The sequence below is a fragment of the Mytilus galloprovincialis genome, chromosome 3 (assembly GCF_965363235.1).
Source record: "Mytilus galloprovincialis chromosome 3, xbMytGall1.hap1.1, whole genome shotgun sequence".
In the NCBI taxonomy this organism is placed as follows: Eukaryota; Metazoa; Mollusca; class Bivalvia; order Mytilida; family Mytilidae; genus Mytilus; species Mytilus galloprovincialis.
Genome location: NC_134840.1, coordinates 100,457,991 through 100,482,457, shown reverse-complemented (window position 1 = coordinate 100,482,457; position 24,467 = coordinate 100,457,991). Strand labels below are relative to the sequence as shown.

Sequence of the window (24,467 nt, the reverse complement as noted above, 5' to 3'; positions counted from 1 at the left end):
ATTTTTCTCTCTATTATTTTCATTTCATAAGAAACTCATAAAATCTATAAGAAACTTATTATTATAAGTGATTAATTTTATCAAGAAAAAAATCATTGGACACCGGTCTATAAGGGGAAGTAACTGCTGCTAAACGTGTCAAAATTGAGATTGAGAGAACGAAAACTGGACAAAATGACACAAATGAACCATTCATTGGTTTTTAGATGAAAATAAAGAAGCACAAATATAAAGATTAAAGTTACAAAAAAGCCTTTTTTCAAATATTACGAAAGTGCATTTATTTTTGGGCAGAAATATATCTGGAAACTTTCCATATTGTGCCATAAAGTCTTGCATCAGAGAAAATACCAGTTTAAAATTTCAAAAAAGTTAAAGAAACAGTCATGGTTCTTGCAGATTTAGGGAGGAAAATTACCTCAGCGCTGAAATCTCTCAGCAATGCTACAATAATAAATGAAGAGGTAAGGTTTATAACTTTCTGGGGGTAAGTCCCATCTCGTCCATACTGGAACAGTGTAAATAAATACTAAAATTTAAATCTGTGCCGATACAGTGTGTTTAAATTTCTCCATTACATATGGTGATGGTCCTAATGATAAGAGGCTATATGTAGAATACCAATAAAAAGTATTTGGTAGAAGTTTTAAAGATGAAAGGTGTGCGCATGCGCTAGAAGATGGCTGCTTTTTTTTGAAGCTCCGAGATAGAGACTTATAATTTGTGAAAGTTTCCCTGTTTTTCGCATTTTTCTGAGATAATACACAGCCATGAGTGACCTTACATCTACATACACGTTTTAGAAACAATTTTCCAACGATTACATTAATTTTTGATTGAGTTGTGGCCTTTTTATTAATCTCCACGTGGTAAGCTCAGCATCCAATATGGCGCCCAAAGTGAAAGATATTTGTAACAACTGTAATAAGGATGTGGTATCTAATGACAGAGCCTTATCATGTTCTATTTGTGATAAATGGTTCCACATCAAGTGTGAACGGGTTCCTGTCGCAGATTATGACTTCTTACAAAAATCAGATGATAGTATCCAGTGGGTTTGCAAGGGTTGCAAAGGGGCCTCCCAGAAAATTTGTAAGATGTTGACTTTAATGCACACAAGACAAGATAAGATAGAAACAGAAGTTGTTGGTCTTGCAAATAGTCTGAAACATTGTAATGAAAGAATCAATTCAGTGGATAAAAATTTATCCCAACTTAATGAAAACTTACCCAAGATGGTGTCACAACAAATAAGTCAGATTATTGATGATAAGTTAGAGGAAGAGAAAAGAGAAGCAAATGTTATTATATTTGGTATTCCTGAAACTGAGGAGGGGGATTCTAAAATGAAAGATACTGAATTTATTCAGGGGCTTTGTAGTGACTCTTTAGGGATTGACAATATTGCTATTGACGAGATTACACGTTTAGGTGCAAAGCCTAAGAAAGGCTCTGGGAAATTCAGACTTACTAGGTTAGTCGTTAAGGATAATACCTCTAGGAACAATCTATTCCGTAATGCTTACAAGTTGAAAGATACCAAGATAGGTGCTCACAAGAAAATTGGCATAGGCAGAGACCTCACAAAAAAACAGAGAGAAATTAATAATGCTCTACGTATTGAATTGGGTCAAATGAAAAAGGATTTTCCACATAGGAGTTGGGCCATTCGTAGAGAAAAGATAGTTGAATTGCCAAAATCGGGGATTCCTCCATGGGCCCCCGATACATAATGATAACAAAGATCATTCAGATACTTCTAATGTAAATATGTTAACAGTTAGTGTTGATAATTTTGTTCCAGTTAATAGTTATGTTACAGTTACAGTTACTGACAATACAAATGAGTTAAATATTTCCCAGGGTGCTTCCGATACCCAATCTGTGAAGGAGGATAAGAAATTTACTTCGAAAGATAATATGAAGTCGTTGAGAGTTTTGTTTTCTAATGTTGACACTCTGTCAAATAAGCGTTCAGAGTTTGAGGCACATTTATCGATTGAAAAGCCACATATAATAGGTTTATGTGAAATATATCCTAAGAACTCTATGGATAAATCTATAGCATCCATGCTAAATCTAGCTGATTACGAAAAGTACTTACCGGACAAAGTGGGGGATAGAGGTGTAGTTATTTATATTCACAAGTCTTTGACCGCTTTTAAAGTAGACATTTTATCAGAATCTGGTTTTAATGAATCAGTGTGGTGTGAAGTTAAATTAGAAGGAACTGATAAACTGTTATTGGGCTGTATTTATAGGAGTCCATCGTCTGTATCATGTAATAATAAGAAATTGAATGATTTAATATGTCATGCTCGTAATCTAAAGTACAGCCATTATTTAATTATGGGAGACTTTAACTACCCTGAAATCAAGTGGGTTGATAATGAAGTATCAAGTGGTATTAACACAGATCCTTTTAAATTTTATGAGTGTATGCAAAACAATTTCCTTTTTCAACATATATGTACACCGACACGTTTTCGTACTGGTCAAAATGCCAATTTACTTGACCTGGTTTTTACGAATGAAGAAAATATGATAGCCAAAGACTCTATACAAATGGATTCGCCAGTTGGGAAGAGAGACCATTGCATGATAACTTTCGATTTTTGTTGCTATTTGAATAATGAGAATACTTCTGGCGATCGTTTTTCATATTTTAGAGGTAACTATGAGCTTTTTAATGAGACTCTAAACAACATTGACTGGGATGTTCTGCTAAATAATAAAAGCATTAATGAAATGTGGAAATGTTTCTCTTCTGTTATGTCCGATAACATTGATAGATTTATTCCGAAGAAAAAAACTGACCGTAAATTTATAAGCCCACCTTTGTGGATGGATAGAGCTACTAAGTCTGCAATTGTCAAGAAACGTAAATCATGGAAAAAATATAAATATTCAAGAAATAATTTGTCATATGTTAAATATGTGAAGGATCGCAATGAATGTACAAATGCTGTTAAAAATGCTAAACTTAGTTTTGAACAAAAAGTGGCCTTAGAATCAAAGTCTAACGTTAAGTCGTTTTGGAATTATGTTAACAGTAAACTCAAGACTAGATCAGGAATAGGCACGCTTGAGAAACCGGATGGTACTTTAGCATCCAGGACTGCTGACAAAGTTGAAGTTTTAAATCAGTTTTTTACTAGTGTTTTTACTCAAACAGAGGACTTGAAAGATTATGATACTAATTCAGTGTCGAACAATTTTTTAAATGATATTAATATTTGCCAGGAAGATGTGTTAAAGAAACTTAATAAATTAAAGACAGATAAATCTGCAGGACCTGATGGTCTTCATCCGAAAGTTTTATATGAAGTTAGAAATGCAATTTGTTATCCATTGTTTCTAATCTTTAACAAGTCTATCATAGAGGGTCAAGTTCCAGACGATTGGAAAAATGCCATAGTATCACCGATATTTAAGAAAGGGAAAAAACTGAAACCTGGTAATTATAGACCTGTAAGCTTAACATCAGTGGTATGTAAGATATGTGAATCCATTATTAGAGACAATATTATGAAGTTCATTCTCACGAACAATCTTTTCACTAGTAGTCAATATGGCTTCCGTCCCGGTAGATCATGTGTTACTCAACTCCTAGAAGTTCTGGATGAGTGGTTAGAATTAATTGATAGTGGTTTTCCACTGGACTCCATTTTCCTTGATTTTTCCAAGGCGTTTCATACCGTGCCACATCAGCGTTTATTTTTGAAACTTGAAAAACTTGGAATAAAGGGCTGCATTTTGAATTGGATAAAAAGTTTTCTATCTGGGCGTAAGCAATGTGTTCGTATAAATAATACAACATCAACATGGTCAGACGTGGTGAGCGGTGTACCTCAGGGAAGTGTTTTAGGACCAGTTCTTTTCTTAATATTTATAAATGATCTTCCTGATGTAGTAGAGGGTATAGTAAAAGTTTTTGCTGATGATTGTAAAGTTTATTCTAAAGTCTCGTCAGATTATGAGCGATGTAAGTTACAGGAAAATTTGGACAGATTATGTGAATGGTCAGATATGTGGAAATTAAAATTTAATGCTGCTAAATGTAAAGTATTGCATATTAATCCTGACAATGACCTGCAATATCGTTATACCATGTTGGATGAATCCGGAAATTTTATTGCATTATCTACAGTGAACGAAGAAAAGGATCTGGGAGTAACTTTCGAGTCTAATTTGAAATTTGAAAAACATATAAGTGATATTTATAACAAAGCCCAAAGAGTGCTGTCTCTTATTAATCATTCTTTTGATTACATGGATCAAGATATGTTTCTTACTATTTATAAATCAATAGTGCGTCCACTGCTTGAATATGCGACATGTGTCTGGTCACCGTATCTTAAAAAAGACATCCGCAAATTGGAATCTGTACAAAGAAGGGCCACAAAGCTGATAAAAAATATTTGTCATCTTAATTATGAAGACAGGTTACGTTCATTGGGTTTGCCAACCTTGGAATATCGTAGGGATAGGAATGATATGATACAAGTCTACAAAGCGTTGCATGGTATAGATGACATCGACTGGATGAGCCTATTTACTTTAGCACCATCTAATAATACTAGAGGTCACTCATTAAAACTTTTTAAAAAAACAGTGTAAGACAACACATAGACTAAATACTTTTTCAATTAGAGTAGTGGATCAGTGGAATAACCTGTCAGATTTAACGGTGACGGCAAAGACTCTGAATAATTTTAAGTCTGCATTAAATGGCGAAAATTGGAACCTATATAAATTCATATGTTCGTGTTAAGTGTTTCAACTGCGCACACCTAAATAAGTATTTTTTGATAAGTTTAATATATTATATATAAATATATTATAATGAGATGAGAAATCATATACGACAATCCAAGATGAGGGGTCAGTAGAAGCCTTTGGCTTATGTAACGACCCGAAGATAAAGGTATAAAGGTATAAAGGTATGAGGATATCCTCATGATCAATGCAATTGTTCCAGTTATACTGCTAGTTCGGCTACAGTTGTTTCGGCCATACTTTGTAAAGATGTTTCTGTAATGGATTTTCTTATTACAAAGAGAAGAAAATATAATTGTTTTCAGAAAGAAAGGTAAACAAATGGCAAAATGTATTTTAATTATACATTGTTGTTCTTCCATGTATACCATAAGGAGGGCGTCTCTTCCTATAAAAAGGGATACACAGATATGCTGATGGTATGGTTTACTTTTGTTTTAATGTCAATTAAATCAATGGGGTGCCATTTCATGGAAGAAATACATCAATAGGCAATGGGTAGCTAGACTGATTGGCTGAACCCAACTTTTTAAATGTGCTATACATCATGGTTTAATCTAGGACTTTGAGGGCTTGAGTCACTTTTGCACGCTATTTAAATCAACCTTATTTTGTGTAACATCAAGGGACCAAGGATGTATATTACTAACTACATCTTTGACTTTGCCAAACTTGAAAGGACTTATATAGGCATGCTTGGCAGTTATTTTTTATTTGACTAGTTTGGCCTTTATTATAATATATTCTTACATGGGATCTGGAAATTTAGTTCTCAGTTAGCCTTTAGTTTGTTCCAGGGGACATTCCTGATCAACAAAAGTTGGATTTCTTATTTTTTAAACAAGGAATCACAGCAGAAATTAACTTGCAACACTGCATAATCATTTATTTTTTTAAATGCTAAACCGATATTTTGGAAACATTTCTATTAAGCTGGAATTGTATAAAATTTAACAATACTTTTAGATATTTGGATGATATATTGGCTCTAAATAATGACGACTTCAGTATGTATACTAAAGAAATTTATCCTGTAGAACTTACTTTAAATAAAGCTAATGATAACAATGACCACTGCCCTTTCCTCGATCTTGATATCTATATCATAAACGGGAAGCTTAATACAAAAATTTATGATAAAAGAGATGATTTTTCATTTCCTATTGTTAATTATCCATTTTTAGATGGTGACGTTCCCTTGTCACCATCTTATGGTGTTTATATATCTCAACTTGTACGATTCGCTCGTGTATGTAACAATGTATTAGATTTTAGCGAGAGAAATTTATGTATTACTGAAAAATTATTACACCAGGGTTTTCGATATCACAAACTGGTCAAAACATTTACTAAATTTTATCACCGGTATAAGGAAATAATTCGTAAATATAACTCAACATGCAGACATCTTATACGTTCAGGTATTTCACATCCAAAATTTTATGGAAATATTCTTTATAAAGCACAAAAATGTCAGTATTCTCCTCAGAAACTAACAAAACCTTTAAATAGACTTATTAAAAGGGGATATAGTTACGATACTGTTGTCAGGTCATTAAAGATTGCATATTTTGGCTTTAACATTGATTCACTGATAGGGTCTTTGCATCGGAACTAAACACATTTATTTCTAAAAAAACAGTTGTTGGCATGACACGGGTTATGTTCTTCTCATATATTTTATGATAGTATGATACTAAACCCCTAACGGGAGGGATTGTACCTGATATTCATATGATGAAGACATAATCTTTCAATCAGTTTAATTGAGGTCTGGAGCTGGCATGTCAGTTAACTGCTAGTCATGCTAGTAGTCTGTTGTTATTTATGTATTATTGTCATTTTATTTATTTTCTTTTGTTACATCTTTTGACATCAGACTCGGACTTCTCTTGAACTGAATTTTAATGTGCGTATTGTTATTCTTTTACTTTTCTACATTGGCTAGAGGTATAGGGGGAGGGTTGAGATCTCATAAACATGTTTAACCCCGCCGCAATTTTGCGCCTGTCCCAAGTCAGGAGCCTCTGGCCTTTGTTAGTCTTGTATGATTTTAAATTTTAGTTTCTTGTGTATAATTCGGAGTTTAGTATGACGTCCATTATCACTGTACTATTATGCATATTTTAGGGGCCAGCTGAAGGACACCTACGGGTGCGGGAATTCTCGCTACATTGAAGACCCATTGGTTGCCTTCGTCTGTTGTTTGCTCTATGGTCGGGTGGTTGTCGCTTTGACATATTCACCATTTCCTTTCTCAATTTTATAAAATCTTTTTTGGAACAATTATAATGACTGTAAGGAGGTTGGACAGTGGCGGATCCAGAACTTTTTATAAGGGGGGGCGGGGCCTGCTGACTGACCTAAAGGAGGGCCGCCTCAGTCATGCTTCAGTGATACCCTATATAATTAACCAAATTTTTCCCACAAAAGGAGGGCCCGGGCCCCCAGCCCCCTGGATCCGACTATGTTATAAGCAAATCAAGAATAGATCACTTTTATTACTTTCGGTTTTTAATGCGAAAATCTTTTTACACTTTCAAAGTTTAAATGACAAAATTGATTTGAAATACTTTCGTCTTTTTGAAAACCGTTTCATAAATTACAAAAATGATGATCACTAGCAAAATCACTGCTATAGACATAGTTTTCAAAGGTAAGACATATCATTCTACCCAGACACATTATTTTGACTCTAGCCTGACCAGTCATAAGCTTTGTGCTTAGTATATGTGTGCTTAGCATAGAAGTAGCAAATACCAATTTTCAAGTCTTTACATGATGTTTACTTTGACTTTGACTTTGTCGGAGGAGATTACAACTAATGAACCCATGATGTCCAGCACTTGAGGCAAGGTACATGTATATATACATGTAGATGTATAAAAACCTAAAGTGAAATACTTGAGTTATGGTACTGAAAAATTAAAGTTATTTAAAAAATATCATGAATATTGGTTATAATTTCATAAAAGCCAGGTACAACTTTTTTTTCATTCATGTGTTTTCAGGTCTTAAATGGCATGCTTAAGGAGATATGTGCAGCTCTATTGGAGGCTGATGTCAACATATTCTTAGTCAAACGGTTGAGAGAAAATGTCAGGTATGTAGATATTAAACTTTGAAATGACCATTGTGCCAGTAGTAGGTTGACTACATTTTCCTCTTTAAGCATGTTAAGGATTCATGTTCAATTTCCATGTCAAGGATCCATTCTTAATGTCTGTGTCATTTTGGTCTTTTGTGGATAGTTGTCTCATTGGCAATCATACCACATCTTCTTTTTTATATTTATATTATGTTGACATTTTAAGACCAAAATTTAAGTCTCAATACATTTGTAGCATCACATGATAAACAAGCATGGATTAATCTAATACAAATACATGTACTAATGCAACAAAGGGGAAATGTGATCAGGGTTATAACGGTTGATTTCTTTAGACTTTTTTTTCAGTATTTAGAATATATACTATCATGACTATTGCAGACCCATGCATGACATGTATGACGGCAAAGCTATTCATTTACTATAGTTCTAAAACAACTCTTCAACCATCTTACAGTCAAATACACAGTTATTTTACCTTTCATACATGTAATGACCAAGGGTCCGGATACGGTAATATTAGCCAGTCTTGACCTAAACGTGGAATTGGGATTTAGGACAAATTTTATTTTTTAACAGAAATAATTTCGGTCATTTTGTTGGGAGAGATCCGTTTGCCACAATAATGCGTCCTTTTGCGCCACAACTTTTTTCACCAATGCTACGTTTGCGCCACCTGTTTTAAAATTACATGGTATCATTTGCGCCAAAAATAAAACATACGATTGCGCCAACTAGAAGAAAAATGACTTCCCTCCACCTTGGAAGCGCAGTTTACACGGCAAATGTTTCCTTTTCTGAAACATACTTTCTTCTTACTGCTGCTGCATGGGTACTTTCCTAATTCAATGTATGTAGTAGCTTTTAACTTCACTTTATTGTCCAAAAAGACAAACATTGCAGAATGAAATGCATAAAACAGTTCATAATAATTCCCTGTGGAATGTTTCTGCTCCATTACTAGTACGCCTTGCGGTAGATGAGTTTCAGCCCATACGGTTGGTGGGTGGGAGCAAAGCACTGTGTCATCAACGTACCGGTATGTGGTTAAAACATTATCAGCAAAAGCTTATATTTTCTTCTCTTATGGCATATCTTGTATTAAATATTCAGCAAAGCAATAAGATTTATTCTCTCTCTGTACATGGACTGTCTACTGTATTTCAAGTCTTTTCTCTTCAGATGCTCAGCTTCCTGGTGAAATATCTCTGATCATATAATACTTTTTAAGCCAAAAAAATGCATTAACATTCATGATATATATGTGTACAGGTAAATTGGCGCAAATGAGTTCCGATTATTGGCGCAAATGATACATTTGGAAGGAAAAAAATTGGCGCAAATGATACCCCTGAAAAACAGTAATTGGCGCAAAAGGATTGCTGCCATTTTGTTGAGATCCAGTTTCAAAATCGCCATTTTGAACTTGCTTTTGTTTTGTTATCCCTTTCTTGTAATAAAACTGTCACTCCAGTATAAAGTTATAATTCTGAGGTCCCTCCTAATAACTATATTAATGCCTTGGGGAAGTATTGGCTAATGATCGCTGATTTCATTACCTGTGTTTTTAATACACACCTTGCTATTGATCACAAGCTCATAACTACATGAACTAATACAAAATTTATTATGAAGAAATTAAAATTCCATAACAACTGTCTTCATTATTTGAGGCCAAAATCGGCCCTTACCGGACCTACTTCTTTTTATGATAATTTTTGTTAATTATTTTGTTGTATTTAATATGTAAAATACTTCAACAAGCAATAAAATATACAAATATACCATGATACTTCAACAGATTTTTTTTATAATCAAATCAATTTTGCAATATAAAATTTAAAATAAATATTAAATACTATTAGAATGATTTTTTGGTTCATTTAAAGGCAGCGACTTTCCAGTTGGACAGTACACCCTTAATTTACTTATTTTTTTAGTTTAAACATTAAAGTACTCTGTGTTTGTTTTTGTTTATTATATTGTGTTGTGTGATTTACAGTTACATTTTGTGTCTCTTATTTGGAACTTCATTATCCTAATTGATAATTTAGATATTAATAAGATAATTTGAAAAATTACTAAAAAAAGTCCTTACTTTGTGACCAACTTTAGATAAAAATCCATAAAATTCTTTTTTTCCCTCATTATTTCATTATATTAATTTTAAACTAATTCCTATATGAAATAGAGATCCTCAACACACACAATTATACCTACATTTTCACTTGTACTTTTTTTTTTGTATATTTTTTATATTGAGTACACTTAACGGTAAGTTTAAACTGGTTGTAAATTGATTAGCCCCTAATTAATTTATGTTTTTATAACACTTAATCTATTACAAATTATTCAACCTATGCCAACATATTTTCATACAATTTTATACCTAAATTTCAAAATGTTGGCATAGGTTGAATGAACCCCTTTAAATTTCTTCTAGGAGAAATATATCACTCATTGATTAATTTACCTGAACAAAAAATTGAACTGTCAATGATGAAAAAATACTTATACCAATACTAAGAAAGGACTCACAAAACTGCATGTGGTGTTGTATTTATTCAAAACCAAAAACTTGTTTTGAATGTGTTCAAAATTAATAATTGATTTAAAAATTAAAAGTTGATTTCTGATCAAATATTCAATAAATATTTTTGTGTGTTTGATAAATAAAAATTTGAATATTATTATTTTTAAATTAAGGTCTTCATAAACATAGTCTATAAATTAACAACAAAAAAAACATTCAAATTCATTGGAAAATACTAAAAAATGTGTCTAAAATAAACTTTTTATTATTAAATCAGATTTTATATTGAACAGATTGAAAATATATTAATGATATATTGAATAAATACAATATTGCATACAGTTTATGTGAGTTTATAGAAGTATTTCAATAAAAAAACAGATAATTTTTTGTTCAGGTAAATTAATCAATGAGTGATATATTTCTCCTAGAAGAAATTTAAAGGTCCCAGTGAATAAACTACACAGAGAACAATACCTGTTGTATTTGTTAGATGGGACAATAGAACTGCCAAAAGTTTAAATCGACAGGTAACTTGCAGGTGAATCTATGGAAAACTATCATAGGGTTCGCTATAAAACACTATAAAGGTAAACAAAATTAAAAAGCCGATGATTTCCTGTGAATTTGATAAACAAGACTAAACCCAGAAATGAGTCCGGAATTGCTCGTTTTAGAATTTCGCAAAACATCCGGTTTCAATTTTGTGTCCAAAATCGAAAGAAACGTAAGCCTTGTCTTGAGAAATTTATTGTTTAAAGGCATTAAAATCATTTCATTTTTAAACTGTTGCCTTCCCATATTGCTCTTGAACGATTTTCGGAAAATGGTAGGGAAATTCATGAAGTAAATGTGATGCAAGCAACAGTAAAACAAGTCCCTTGAGGCTACAAGTATGAGCATACTCAGTAATGTGATTTTGACAATCTTTTTTTGAAAAAGGGTACCAACTTTTTAGTTTTCTAAAAATGACCAAATTTAGGTGAAAAAATTTCCGGATCCTTGGTAATGACGTACATGACATATAAGAATTAAAAAAAAAATTGAATCATCAGTCATGTCTGTATACGTACAATTCATTACAAAGTTTTATTTTGATATCTTTTCTCTAGCAGAAGTTTTTCAAAAACAAGATGTTAACCAGTTTACTCAACTATTGCTCTATATATATGTTAGTTAAACAAATAAATGATTTGATGGAATGTTATATTTCAGATCTGTTATTGATTTTGATGAAATGGCAGGAGGGTTAAACAAAAGAAGAATGATCCAGTCTGCTGTGTATAAGGAACTTGTCAAGGTAGGATTTGTATGGGATACATGTATAATGTCAAGGTAAGTTTTGTGTGGGATACATGTATAATGTTAAGGTCAGATTTTAGGAAAGTAAAATTGAGAACGGAAACAGGGAATTGGTCAAAGAGACCACAATTCTGAACAAACAGCAGAAAACAGACCAAGCAAATTGGTCTTCAACACAGTGAGAAAATCCCACACCTGCAGGTGGGCTTCAGCTGGCCCCTAAGTTATAATGTATACAAGCTCATGTCAAAGCGATTTAGCTTATAACGAGTGGATTAGATCCCCAAATCAGAGAAAAATATACAGATGTATATACGTTTTGTGTTCAAATTAACCCAACGGTGTAATCAGTAATCGATTGAATATTCATTGTCTTGTAAAATTTCTATGTTTTATTTATTTGATGATGTGAAGTTTATCATTTTGTTTATGACTAATTGTTTATGTTGTTGTGTAATCTCAAACACAGAGCTCCAGATAAGAGTTCACAAATTGGGTTTTTTTAACCACCATTTTCTTATATAATTGGGTGATAAAGTTTTTTAATTACATTATCAATTCCAATTCACCCCTCATGTTAATATCAAATTGGGTTTTTCACTACCAAGCTCCTGAATGTATTGGGTTTTTTCATCAACACAATATTGAATATTTAGGAAATATCAACCCCAGATTTTTTTCGATCTTGTATGTTTCTTTCTGTATTCACAGACACTCGTTTTATACCTTTATATAATAAATTCTGAGACCAGTGCCTGTGTATTCATAATTAATTAAACTTAAAATGAAAAGAAAATAGTACATAAACTCTAATTATACTTGAATGATTTTGTTTTATTCAATTTTCATAAATCTGGTTCAGTTGTCTTTTATCAGAACTTTTGGTTTCTGATGCTTTATCATGTCATAATTGATTTGGCCTTTTACTTTTTCCAAATGATTTTTATTTTTGACAAAACCCAGTGCGTATTAGCAATGTTCTCGTTAAGGTACGCACACACGCCCATGCTTTCGATGGACCCTTCATAAAAACACTGACTGAATCTTGTTATCATCATAACTTTCCCTCAGTTTTTTAAAAGAAGTAGAAAATATGCATCTATAAAATATTCATTTTCACTTTAATTCAATGTATGTTATGATAAATCCTGAGCAATGCAAAAAAAATACGACTACATGACACACGCTAATTGCAGAGAAGATCGAAATGTTTTCAAAAACACATGTACCTATTGAGCAATGGAAAAATCCAATAGGGACCCATTTCAGCTACTTGATGCAGGGTTCTATTTTTAGAACAAAAGAAAATTTCAAATTATAAATATTATAAAAATAGATTTACGCGACAACTGTAAACAGAAAAGGGTAAATAACGCAAACATTAGCCAATAAAAGGGTTGAGAACTCATTATTTTGGCATATAATTGGATTTTCCTTTGAATTAATTGGGTTATTGAACCCTGCAATGGGCAATTGCATTGGGTTTTTTATTATTTATATTGCGTGATCACGCAAATATGCAGCTTATCTGGAGCTCTGCAAACATGATTTTACTTACATCTAATGCTTATAATATTTTAACAGTTGATCGATCCTGGAGTGAAACAATGGACACCAACCAAAGGTCGTAGTAATGTCATCATGTTCGTAGGTTTACAGGGAAGTGGAAAGACTACAACATGTTCAAAAGTAAGTAATTTTTGTGTTTATCTATGGAAGACAACTGTATTAAAATTTTCACAATAAGAAAACACAAGCCCTTAAAGTTTGCGAAAACTTTGATGAAAACAAATCCATCAAATCAATTTCAGAATATAATTGAGAATGGAAAAAGAGAATGTGTTGAAGAGACTACAATCTGACCAAAGAGCAGAAAACAGCTTAATTGGTCTTCAATTCAGCAAGAACTTTCTAAATATGTAATTTTCTTACACATAGCAATTTTATATTCTTACCAATCAACTTCTTTTGTTTTGTTTGAAAGACATCAACCACACATTCAGTCATTTTTAGGTTTATAATTGCACTGTTAGCCATTGTACAATACAGCATTGTGTATTTATTACAGTTGGCGTATTATTACCAGAAGAAAGGATGGAAGACATGTTTGATTTGTGCCGATACATTTCGTGCCGGAGCTTTTGATCAGTTGAAACAAAATGCTACCAAAGCAAGGATTCCTTTTTATGGAAGGTATGTTTCATGGAATGATGATAAAAACAAAGTATTACAACACCATAAAATAAGTCTTTAAATCATTAAACATTGGAAGTGCACCTGAGTTCAGAGTCAATAGATAAAATGAGACAAACAATACACAAAAATAAAAATTAACGATTTAAAGTCATATTTTGTATTTACTAAAAAAAAATAATATCATCATGATCATGGCAAAAAAAAAAAAAAAAGACAAAAAAAAAACCCAACAAAACACTATACTGAAAAAACTATTGATTTGGAAAGATGTGAGCTCTGCCCAAAAAACAGGAGTACTTTCAAATACTTCATACAATCATAGTACATTTTGTACTAACACAAGTTTTAATAATCTCTCTGTAATTACAGTTACACAGAAATTGACCCAGTGGTGATAGCACAGGAAGGAGTAGATAAATTCAGAGACGAAAACTTTGAAATCATCATCGTAGATACTAGTGGTCGTCACAAACAGGAAGATTCATTGTTTGAAGAAATGTTGCAAGTTTCAAATGTTACTGTAAGTTTTCAATACAGAAATAAAGTTACATACTTCACTTATTTTCAGTCTTGATTATGTGAGATAATAGTTTTAATAGTCAGCTATAAAAGGACCCGAAATGATTTAAATTTTGACAGAGGCTATCAATTATCTACCATCAAGTATAACATTTTTCATCACAGACAATGTGAAATTCATCAAGAAAGTTCATTTTATGGAATCTTGTTCAGATCATAACTTAACTGTATAACAAATTAGATATACTACAATTTGTTTCTGTTTACAGGATCCTGATAACGTTATATTTGTTATGGATGCCACCATTGGACAAGCTTGTGAATCTCAGGTAATTGGTTATGTATAAGTTTTATTGTTTCTATGAATACATGATCAAGGCATACTATTTACTATCTGATTTATAGATAAGAATTATCTTATTTGATATAGAAAAATGGAATGCACAAAAATGTCAAGAAGAAATTGGAGAAATGTAAATTTAAATAAAACAATTGACAGTACAATGTGCTTTGATATTTATACATTGAATATGTTTTTGAAATCTTAACACCTAATAGGAAAAACTTATTGTTTGATTGAGTTGAATCCTGATTTCAATTTATGACAGAAAAACATATTTAAAAAGCACTGATGACCACTTGTTTGCATTAGAATTTGAAATTTGAATTGATGGCGGCAATGAATAAGTAAATTTACGTACATCTAGAAAATCCATTTTTTCATTTAATTTATTTTTGTATTTAGGCCAGAGCCTTTAAAGAGAAAGTAGACGTAGCTTCTGTGATCATTACCAAACTGGACGGACATGCTAAAGGAGGTGGTGCTCTTAGTGCGTAAGTGGACAGTTAAAATTAATTATTTTTGTTCGTCTGATGTGGCTGTGAATTTCATTGATATTTAATGAATGAACATATAGAATTAAAATAATAATTGTTCAGTATTTTATACAAAGATGGGTGGTATCAGTCCATTCATTGCCCACAAATTACTCATAAGAATAGAAAACATAAATATCCTGTGCTAATTGGGAAATCAAATAACATTGACTGTATATTAAATTTAAAAAAAAAAGAACATTTGCTATTGATGTTTTATTTCGATCTTTCTAATATAAATTATTAATTGTGTTATATTTTATTTATTATGGAAGACATGAAATTTAATTATCATTTTTTTACAGAGTTGCAGCCACCAAAAGTCCTGTGATATTTATAGGTACTGGAGAACACATTGATGACTTTGAACCATTTAAGGTTCAGCCTTTTGTCAGTAAATTGTTAGGTGAGTTGGGTGTGCTTAACATTTCAAGTTTTAATTGATTGTTTATGAAATATAAGTTGAACCATACACTCTTTTAGTAGCTAATGTGAATAAAGAAACACACTGGTCAAACTATTTTTAAGGGGGTAGACCTTGGTTCAGGAAGATAACTCTTTAAATCAGTTAAGCGTTTGTAAAAGTCAAGTTAATCCATACATACCTGCCAACTTTTCAAAATGCCCATGGGGGTTTTGCGTGCAAGATGGCTGTCATAGTCCTAAAAATCCATCAATGGGGCCTTCAAATACATTTTAATGTTGTTTCTTGGCTTCTCCATACTTTTATAAGCCTCATGTCATTGTAGATTAATTGTTTTGTTTAAAATTGTGGACAAAATTGCTCTTTCAAAATTTCAATTTGGGAGCCTCCATGGGGGAAATCCCCCGCAAATAGTGACAGTTGGCAGGTATGTCCATGTATTTTAAGCATTTACCTGAAACAGATTGAAAATAATCTATGTAACCTAGAAGCTTAGAATATATTCTTAAAAAATGGTTGACATAAACGTACTGATGATTTTCAGAGTTATTTCCCTTAACCTAGGTCTACCTCCTTAAAGGTGTCAAATCTTACTAAACAAAGATTAGACCATTTTTATATAAAGCTAAATAGATAATGATAGAAAAATAGCAAAGAAAGTGCTTAGTTATCATCTGAATTTGTTTCAAATGAATGCCTTTTATAGGTTTATTCATTGCATATCACCCTTTTAACATTGTTATATCATTTTACTTGTCAGTTAATTTCCAATGTTAAACAGCCTGTTGGATTAGTAACTAAAACAAATATATTACATTTTCTAGGTATGGGTGATATCGAGGGATTGATAGACAAAGTCAATGAATTGAAACTTGATGACAATGAAGAACTAATGAAAAAGTTAAAACATGGTAAGATCACAAACAATGGAGGGTTTTCTAGTTCATAATAGAGAAAACAGATTAAAATCCTGTTACTATATCATTGGGTGCATTTATTATTGCAGTTTTTAAAGGATAAACAAAAATACAAGATAAATTATTTCGATTATAGCAAAATTATACAGATATATGTATCAGATATCAAAATGAGAGTTCTTATAATGCAATAATCACACATTCACAATTATTAAAACCCTGCAATAATTTCTGATTTTACAGTACTGTAGAAAAATTCCAATTGTTTATATATATTTTCTTGTAACTTGACATGTCGTCTGCTTTAGAACTACTGTGAGATCACAAATTTATAAGGTTTTGAAAGTATCAACTTCCACCAAAAGAGTCTTTTTAAATTGATATATATTTTTCTGTTAAAAATTGTAAAAAATGTAGATATTAAAAATAAGGTTGCACTTCCCCTGACTAAGCCCCATTGAGTTCCTACCCCATAGGTAGTACTTGCATGACTGTGCTATGACTAACACCTGACCCATCCTCAGCTCAGTCCAAAGACCTCACGGCTGGTAAAGAGGACTGGGGCCAGGATGCAGTGTACTACTGCTGGACACTTTCTGCCCTTGGTCTGGGGACTTTTCCCAAGGCTTTTGGAGACACTGGGTCTCAGTTTGTAGCCTCAATTAGCAAGTATTGGAGAAGTACAATGTATTAAAGTGTAGTCATGTACTCTTTATATACCGTTGTAGAATGATGATTTCTTATAAAAATTTAAAGATATTTGCATATTAAAAAGAGCTATTTACACAAGAATATGTGTTTTTACTCATATCAGAGATACATTGATTTATAACTAAAAGATATAGAATGAAATGTTTATTGTATATTTGTATTTTCCTGTACAATTCATAACTTTTTACTTATATTGAAATAGTAGTAATAACTTTAGTAAGGGGAGATAACTCCAATTTTTTAATATTTTTTTCCAGGTCAATTTACATTAAGAGATATGTACGAACAGTTCCAGAACATTATGAAAATGGGACCATTCAGTCAGATAATGGTAATTATTATATTTTAACATGTATATTTTATAATATGTTGTTCATCTGATAATATAAAACTTCAAATAAATAAAATTTGGAAGATTTTAGAAAATGTTTTGTAATAGCGTTGTAATTTGTTGGTTTTTCCCCCCTATACCTTGTACTTTGATCAATTTTTTAAAAATTTTACTCTTTGGTCTTCATAAGTCTCTGCATTCTCAGTTTTTATACCAACACTTTAATTAGCCGTGATAATTTCTTAGTAGAAGTTCTTACATTGTATACATAACAGTATTAACAAAATGATAACAATATTTGTCAGTTTTTTTGGTGTATACTATTGTATGATTTTTTTTTAAATAACTGACATGATTTGTAGGGAATGATACCTGGATTTAGTTCTGACTTCTTAACAAAAGGAGGAGAACAGGAATCTATGGCTCGTCTAAAGAAGTTGATGACAATGATGGACAGTATGAATGATATGGGTAAGAAAATAGCTAGTTATTAAACCAAATTTTACTTGTTTAAAGCACAAAAAAAAAGACAAATTAAAGGCTATTTTTTTATTATTTCAAACTAAAATTTACTTGAATTTCTGAGTAAAAGTTTCTATATTTCTTTTTAGAAACAAAAATAGGGGGGGGGGGGGTAAAATTTTAGAGAGTGCTATTTCTTTAAGAACTCAGCAAAAGGAATATTTCTTTTTTTTTCATTGGACTGCTTATTATGTATTTATTTGCTATTTTAAAGTTTTATGCTGAATTGAAACATTTATTATAAAGTTTCCATTATTTAAGATGCTTTCTGATTGACGTTTGTGTATTATAACCTATTGAGCTAGGTTGACACATAGGGATCACTATCCAGCATTTTATACAGTCCATATAGTTAAAAAAAAAAATTGGTGCACAAAACATTCATAAGCTTCTGAAAAATAAATATTTCAGTTTGAAACTCTGTAGTTGAAATTCTTTTCTTCAGAACTTGACAGTTTAGATGGAGAGAGACTGTTTGCTAGACAACCAAGTAGAGCCCACCGAGTAGCTCGAGGAGCAGGAGTATCTATTAAGGAAGTCAATGAGCTACTTACTCAATATAAGAAGTTTGCTCAGATGGTGAAGAAGATGGGTGGAATTAAAGGATTATTCAAAGGTAAGTTAAAAAACAGTGAGAAACAATACAGTAAACTTTAGATTTTTTCATGTAGATATATTCTATGAATACATATATATAAAACAAATAGGTCATATGTTTATAGAGGAGATTGTTGCCCAAAGATAACTTTGTCAACTGAGTTGTTTTTTTAGGAAGAACAATCTGCTCTATCACTCTCTCAGCTATGTGTTGTTTAAATTATCGTATTAAATGTTCTCTTAGTATTGTCTTTTTAAATTTTAAATTGAAAGGAATAAACTTTGTATAATTATGTTTTAGACTGTCATTGCCTGTTTTGTAGTACAAAATGTACTATGAAACATCTCTCATTCAGGGAGATTGGACAGTAGTTTGTTGGTATACTGATAAAGAAAACATTTAAAATATTAAACATGTACACATGAAATATTCATGTAAATAGATAAATAAAATTGAGAATGGAAATGGGGAATGTGTCAAAGAGACAACAACCCGACCAAATAAAAAACAACAGCAGAGGGTCACCAACAGGTCTTCAATGTAGCGAGAAATTCCCGCACCCAGAGGCGTCCTTCAGCTGGCCCCTAAACAAATATATACTAGTCCAGTGATAATGAACGCCATACTAATTTCCAAATTGTACACAAGAAACTAAAATTAAAATAATACAAGACTAACAAAGGCCAGAGGCTCCTGACTTGGGACAGGCGCAAAAATGCGGCGGGGTTAAACATGTTTGTGAGATCCCAACCCTCCCCCTATACCTCTAACCAATGTAGTAAAGCAAACGCATAACAATACGCACATTAAAATTCAGTTCAAGAGAAATCCGAGTCTGATGTCAGAAGATGTAACCAAAGAAAATAAACAAAATGACAAAAATACATAAATAACAACAGACTACTAGCAGTTAACTGACATACCAGCTCCAGACCTCAATTAAACTGACTGAAAGAATGGAATTTATTTTTCAGGTGGTGATATGAGCAAGAATGTTAACCCTGCACAGATGGCTCGTCTCAATCAACAGATGGCTAAAATGATGGATCCCCGTGTACTGCAGCAAATGGGTAGGTATTAGATATATAATGGGCTAAAATGATGGATCCCTGTTTTTAAATGACAATGTGTTGTGCATTGCTTGGTAAGAAAAGACAGTGTAGGCCAAATGAATGAATCAACATGTGGCTATTACTTTCAGGTTTTTGTCGAGCCTGCAACTTTTGTTGCAGAAAGCTCGACATAGGGATAGTGATCCGGCGGCGGCGGCGGCGGCTACGGCGGCTACGGCGGCGGCGTTAGCTAACTTCTTAAAAGGTTTATATTTTAGAAGGTGAAAGACCTAGATGCTTCATACTTTGTATACAGATGCCTCATGTTACGAAGTTTCCGTCAGTCACATGTCCAATGTCCTTGACCTCATTTTCATGGTTCAGTGACCACTTGAAAAAAAAGTTCAGAATTTTTGTAATGTTGAATTCTCTCTTATTATAAGTAATAGGATAACTATATTTGGTATGTGCGTACCTTGCAAGGTCCTCATGCCCGTCAGACAGTTTTCACTTGACCTCGACCTCATTTCATGGATCAGTGAACAAGGTTAAGTTTTGGTGGTCAAGTCCATATCTCAGATACTATAAGCAATAGGACTGGTATATTTGGTGTATGGAAGGACTGGAAGGTGTACATGTCCAACTGGCAGGTGTCATCTGACCTTGACCTCATTTTCATGGTTCAGTGGTTATAGTTAAGTTTTTGTGTTTTGGTCTGTTTTTCTCATACTTTATGCAATAGGTCTACTATATTTGTTGTATGGAATGATTGTAAGGTGTACATGTCTAGCGGGCAGATGTCATCTGACCTTGACCTCATTTTCATGGTTCAGTGGTCAAAGTTAAGTTTTTAAGTTTTGGTCTTTTTATCTAATTTTATATGCCAAAGGTCAGCTATATTTGGTGTATGGAAATATATTATGATCTATATGTCAGTCCCGCAGGTTTATTTGACCATGACCTCAATTGCACGGTTCATTGCACAGTGTTAAGTTTTTGTGTTTTGGTCTATTTTTCTTAAACTATAAGTAATAGGTCAACTATATTTGTTGTATGGAAGCTTTGTTAGCTGTACATGTCTGCCTGGCATGGTTCATCTGACCTTGACCTCATTTTCATGGTTCATTGGTCTTTGTTTAGCTATCTTGGTTAATGTTAAGTTTATGTGACAGTTGTAATAAAGCTTTATACTTAGGACTATCAACATAATGTCAATGATTAGTAAAGAAGGCGAGACATTTCAGTGTGTGCACTCTTGTTCTGGATTTACATTTATCAGGAATGTTCAAACCCAAACATTTGAAAGCCAGGGATATATAAGACATAAACACATTAAGAGCTACATGAATAAAAGGAACCTAAAGACTTAATTAACCTAATAGATTTAAGGTTTATGTACCCTTCTGTAGCCATTTTTGTACGAATTTTTCAAACCTCAATTGTATCAAAACTAAAGATATAATAAATAATAGAGATAGGCCATTTAGTACATGTTCCAAGGGGAAACTTGATGCAAAGCATTATTTTTTACTGTTTCATTGCATTTGATAGAAAAAGGGGACTTTGTGGCAAATAAATCAAGATTTTTATAGAAAATCCACAGCCTTTAATACAGAGATTTTTGTTATAGAATTTGAAACATAAATTACTCACTTGATTTTCTATGATGTGCTAGTGTTTATTTTTTACAAAAAGTTCTAAGTAACCTGTAAATTCCAAAACACCTCGTGCTGAGTCACTAAAGTCGAGCGCACCCTAAAAGGTGTACTTGATTTTTGCCATATTTATACTTGTCTTAACCAATAACTACATTTATAAATTTGTTTTAAGGAAATCAATACTAGCACTGCATGCAATAATCCTATATCTATCAGTCATCAAATTGCCAAATATGAGAGTACAAGGATAAAGGCTGTGGATTTTCTATAAAAATCTTGATTTATTTGCCACAAAGTCCTCTTTTTCTATTAAATGCAATGGAACAGTAAAAAATAATGCTTTGCATCAAGTTTCCCCTTGGAATATGTACAAAATGGCCTATCTGTATTATTCATTATATCTGTAGTTTTGATACAATTGAAGTTTGAAAAGTTCGTACAAAAATGGCTACAGAAGGGTACATAAACCTTAAGAAGATGTGGTATGAGTGCCAATGAGACAACCCTCCATCAAAGTCACAATTTTTAAAAGTAACCTTTAGAGGTCAAAGTACGGTCTTCAACAGGGAGCATTGGTTCACACAGAACAGAAAGCTATTTAGGGCCTCAAAAATGACTAGTGTAAAACCAGGAAGATACAGGAAAAAAACCGGTCTAATCTATATAAAAAACAAGAAACACTCATGAAACCTACCACATTAACAAATGACAACCACTGAACATCATGTTCCTGACTTAAGATAGGTGCAAACAAGTGCATCAGGTTTAAACCTTTTTATAGGTACCAACCTTCACCATTACCTGTTTTTTTGTACAGTAAGATAAGGGCAACAGCCTTTACCCACATATTCTCATCAGCGTGGGTAAATGGTTTAGGGTAACTTCAAATTTAATTGATTTCTTTTTCTTCAGGTGGAATGCAAGGATTACAGGGCATGATGAAACAATTCCAGCAAGGGGCAGCAGGAAAAATGGGCAATATGTTTGGTGGCAAATAATCATCTGAAAACATTATAAATAAAACACCATGTTTGTGAACATTTGGACACTGATTTATTTGAGACAGAACTTCGTTAAAATAAAGAAAGTACTTGGACTTTGTATATATGCATTTAAATGTATGATTGTACATGTTAAATGTGATATGGATCAGACATTTTGTAAAAATATTTTATCATGTTTGAAAAAAAAAAGACTAGCCAATAGGATAAACAAAAGTGAGTCTATCCAAAAGAATATAAAGTATCCTTTTCAATAATAAAGGGTCACAATTAAGTGTATATATTGTTGAAACTGTTAAAGGACAGTTTTTCTCACTTCAAGATAAGTTTATGTTTAGAGAATAAACATTAAAGCCATTTGTAAGATATGATATATACATTGTAAGGACTATTCTTTTAAAGCTAACAGGGGTGGGGGAAGTGGGAAGGATATTTTGAACATTGGTTTAGGTTATTTATGTGTATTCAAAATTACTTGAAAGATAGTTAATGTTGGTTTTGGAGGAATTCAGTTCTTACTCTGCCATATCAACATCCCAAATCTGATAGTAACTATTATTCATATCCATTATAGTTTTCTATGTCATTGATTTTGTTATAAAATTGTGTAATTGTTTTAATTACATCTTGTGTTCAATCGAGTAGATAGACATAAACGACTGGTTGTGTCATGAAATAATAGTAAACAGCTACATTAAATGGTTTTTATATTGTACTACTTGTTGATAGAAATTGTCATACTAATTGTTTAAAAAAAAATATTTATAAAAGAAAGTATCATCAAAACTCTCTTGTTGTATTTCTTGTAAACGTAAAGATGTAGGGTACATATCAATGATGCAGATGCCCAACAACACAATAAAACCATATTCATGGCAAATTTTCCAATTAGCATGATAAGCTTACATATTGAAATGATAGCTCTTACTCACCAATCATTACCCATTTGATTCTGTGGAAAATGGAAGTAAGTAATCAATAAACAGGAAGATGAGCAATGTATGCCAACATGCATAACAAAGTTGAGAGCATGCTCACATGGTCTGATACCAAATTTTATTTCAGGGGAACTTGAGAAAATGTGTCAAAAATTACACGCGTGGTCATTATGTATAAGAGATGTATGTAAGAAATGGTTAACAGGAAGTTAATAAAGTGATGAATCTGAAAATAGATTAGATTTAATAAAATTGGGACTGGAAATGGGGAATGTGTCAGAGACAACAACCAACCATAAAATGCTCACATGAAGCTTGATACAATGTACCAAATTTCTGATTCTGTGGAAAATGTGGAAGATTTGCATACATGGCTATTATGTGTAAGAATATACAATGTATAAGTTTCTGGTAAATTAGGAGATCATTAGCGTTGAATCTTAAATTTCTGTACACAGTAGAATATTCTCACTTTGAGGTTATTTCCAAGATAACGTGATGGTAACTTCATATATGTGGAAGACTGTTAGTGTGTTCTATTAACTGGAAATTGAATGTGAAAATGCATCCCTCAGTAAGAAAAATCACTTTAGCCTGAAACAAAATTGCATGGAAACTGTGATTTGCCTTTTCTGAGAAACTGAAAGAAAATTTCATTCTTAATTTTCTGTCAGCAAATTATGCATTCTAGGTTCTTTAATTACATCTTGTGTTCAATCAAGTAGATAGACATAAATACTGTTGTTCTTACACCAGTGGAAAGTTGAGATACTTTCCACTGGTGTAAGAAATTCCGACTTTTATTGAATATGGTTCACAATAAAAAGTTGAATTTTTACTTGTTGATTCCTGGATAGACAAATGGTGGTGTTTATTCCTGAAAGTTTTCACATGACAATTAAATGAAATATAAAACTTGCATGTGTATTGATTGGTGTTTAATGCCACTTTCAGCACTATTACACTAGTACATATAGGTCAGTTTTTTTATTGGTGGAGGA

At 32.2% G+C, this 24,467-nt stretch overlaps 1 protein-coding gene across 1 annotated transcript; it reads left to right on the top strand.

The window, feature by feature from the left end:
• The first annotated feature begins 103 nt into the window (after positions 1-103).
• LOC143069529 (signal recognition particle subunit SRP54) lies at positions 104-23,314 on the top strand. The gene is made up of 15 exons (XM_076244209.1): positions 104-464; positions 7,791-7,882; positions 11,637-11,721; positions 13,308-13,412; positions 13,792-13,916; positions 14,289-14,439; positions 14,708-14,767; positions 15,184-15,272; positions 15,620-15,720; positions 16,563-16,649; positions 17,624-17,697; positions 18,060-18,168; positions 18,665-18,835; positions 19,792-19,887; positions 22,440-23,314. Exons 1-15 carry the CDS (start codon positions 387-389, stop codon positions 22,523-22,525), a joined length of 1,509 nt encoding a protein of 502 aa, XP_076100324.1. The 5' UTR covers positions 104-386; the 3' UTR covers positions 22,526-23,314.
• The last annotated feature ends 1,153 nt before the right edge of the window (positions 23,315-24,467 follow it).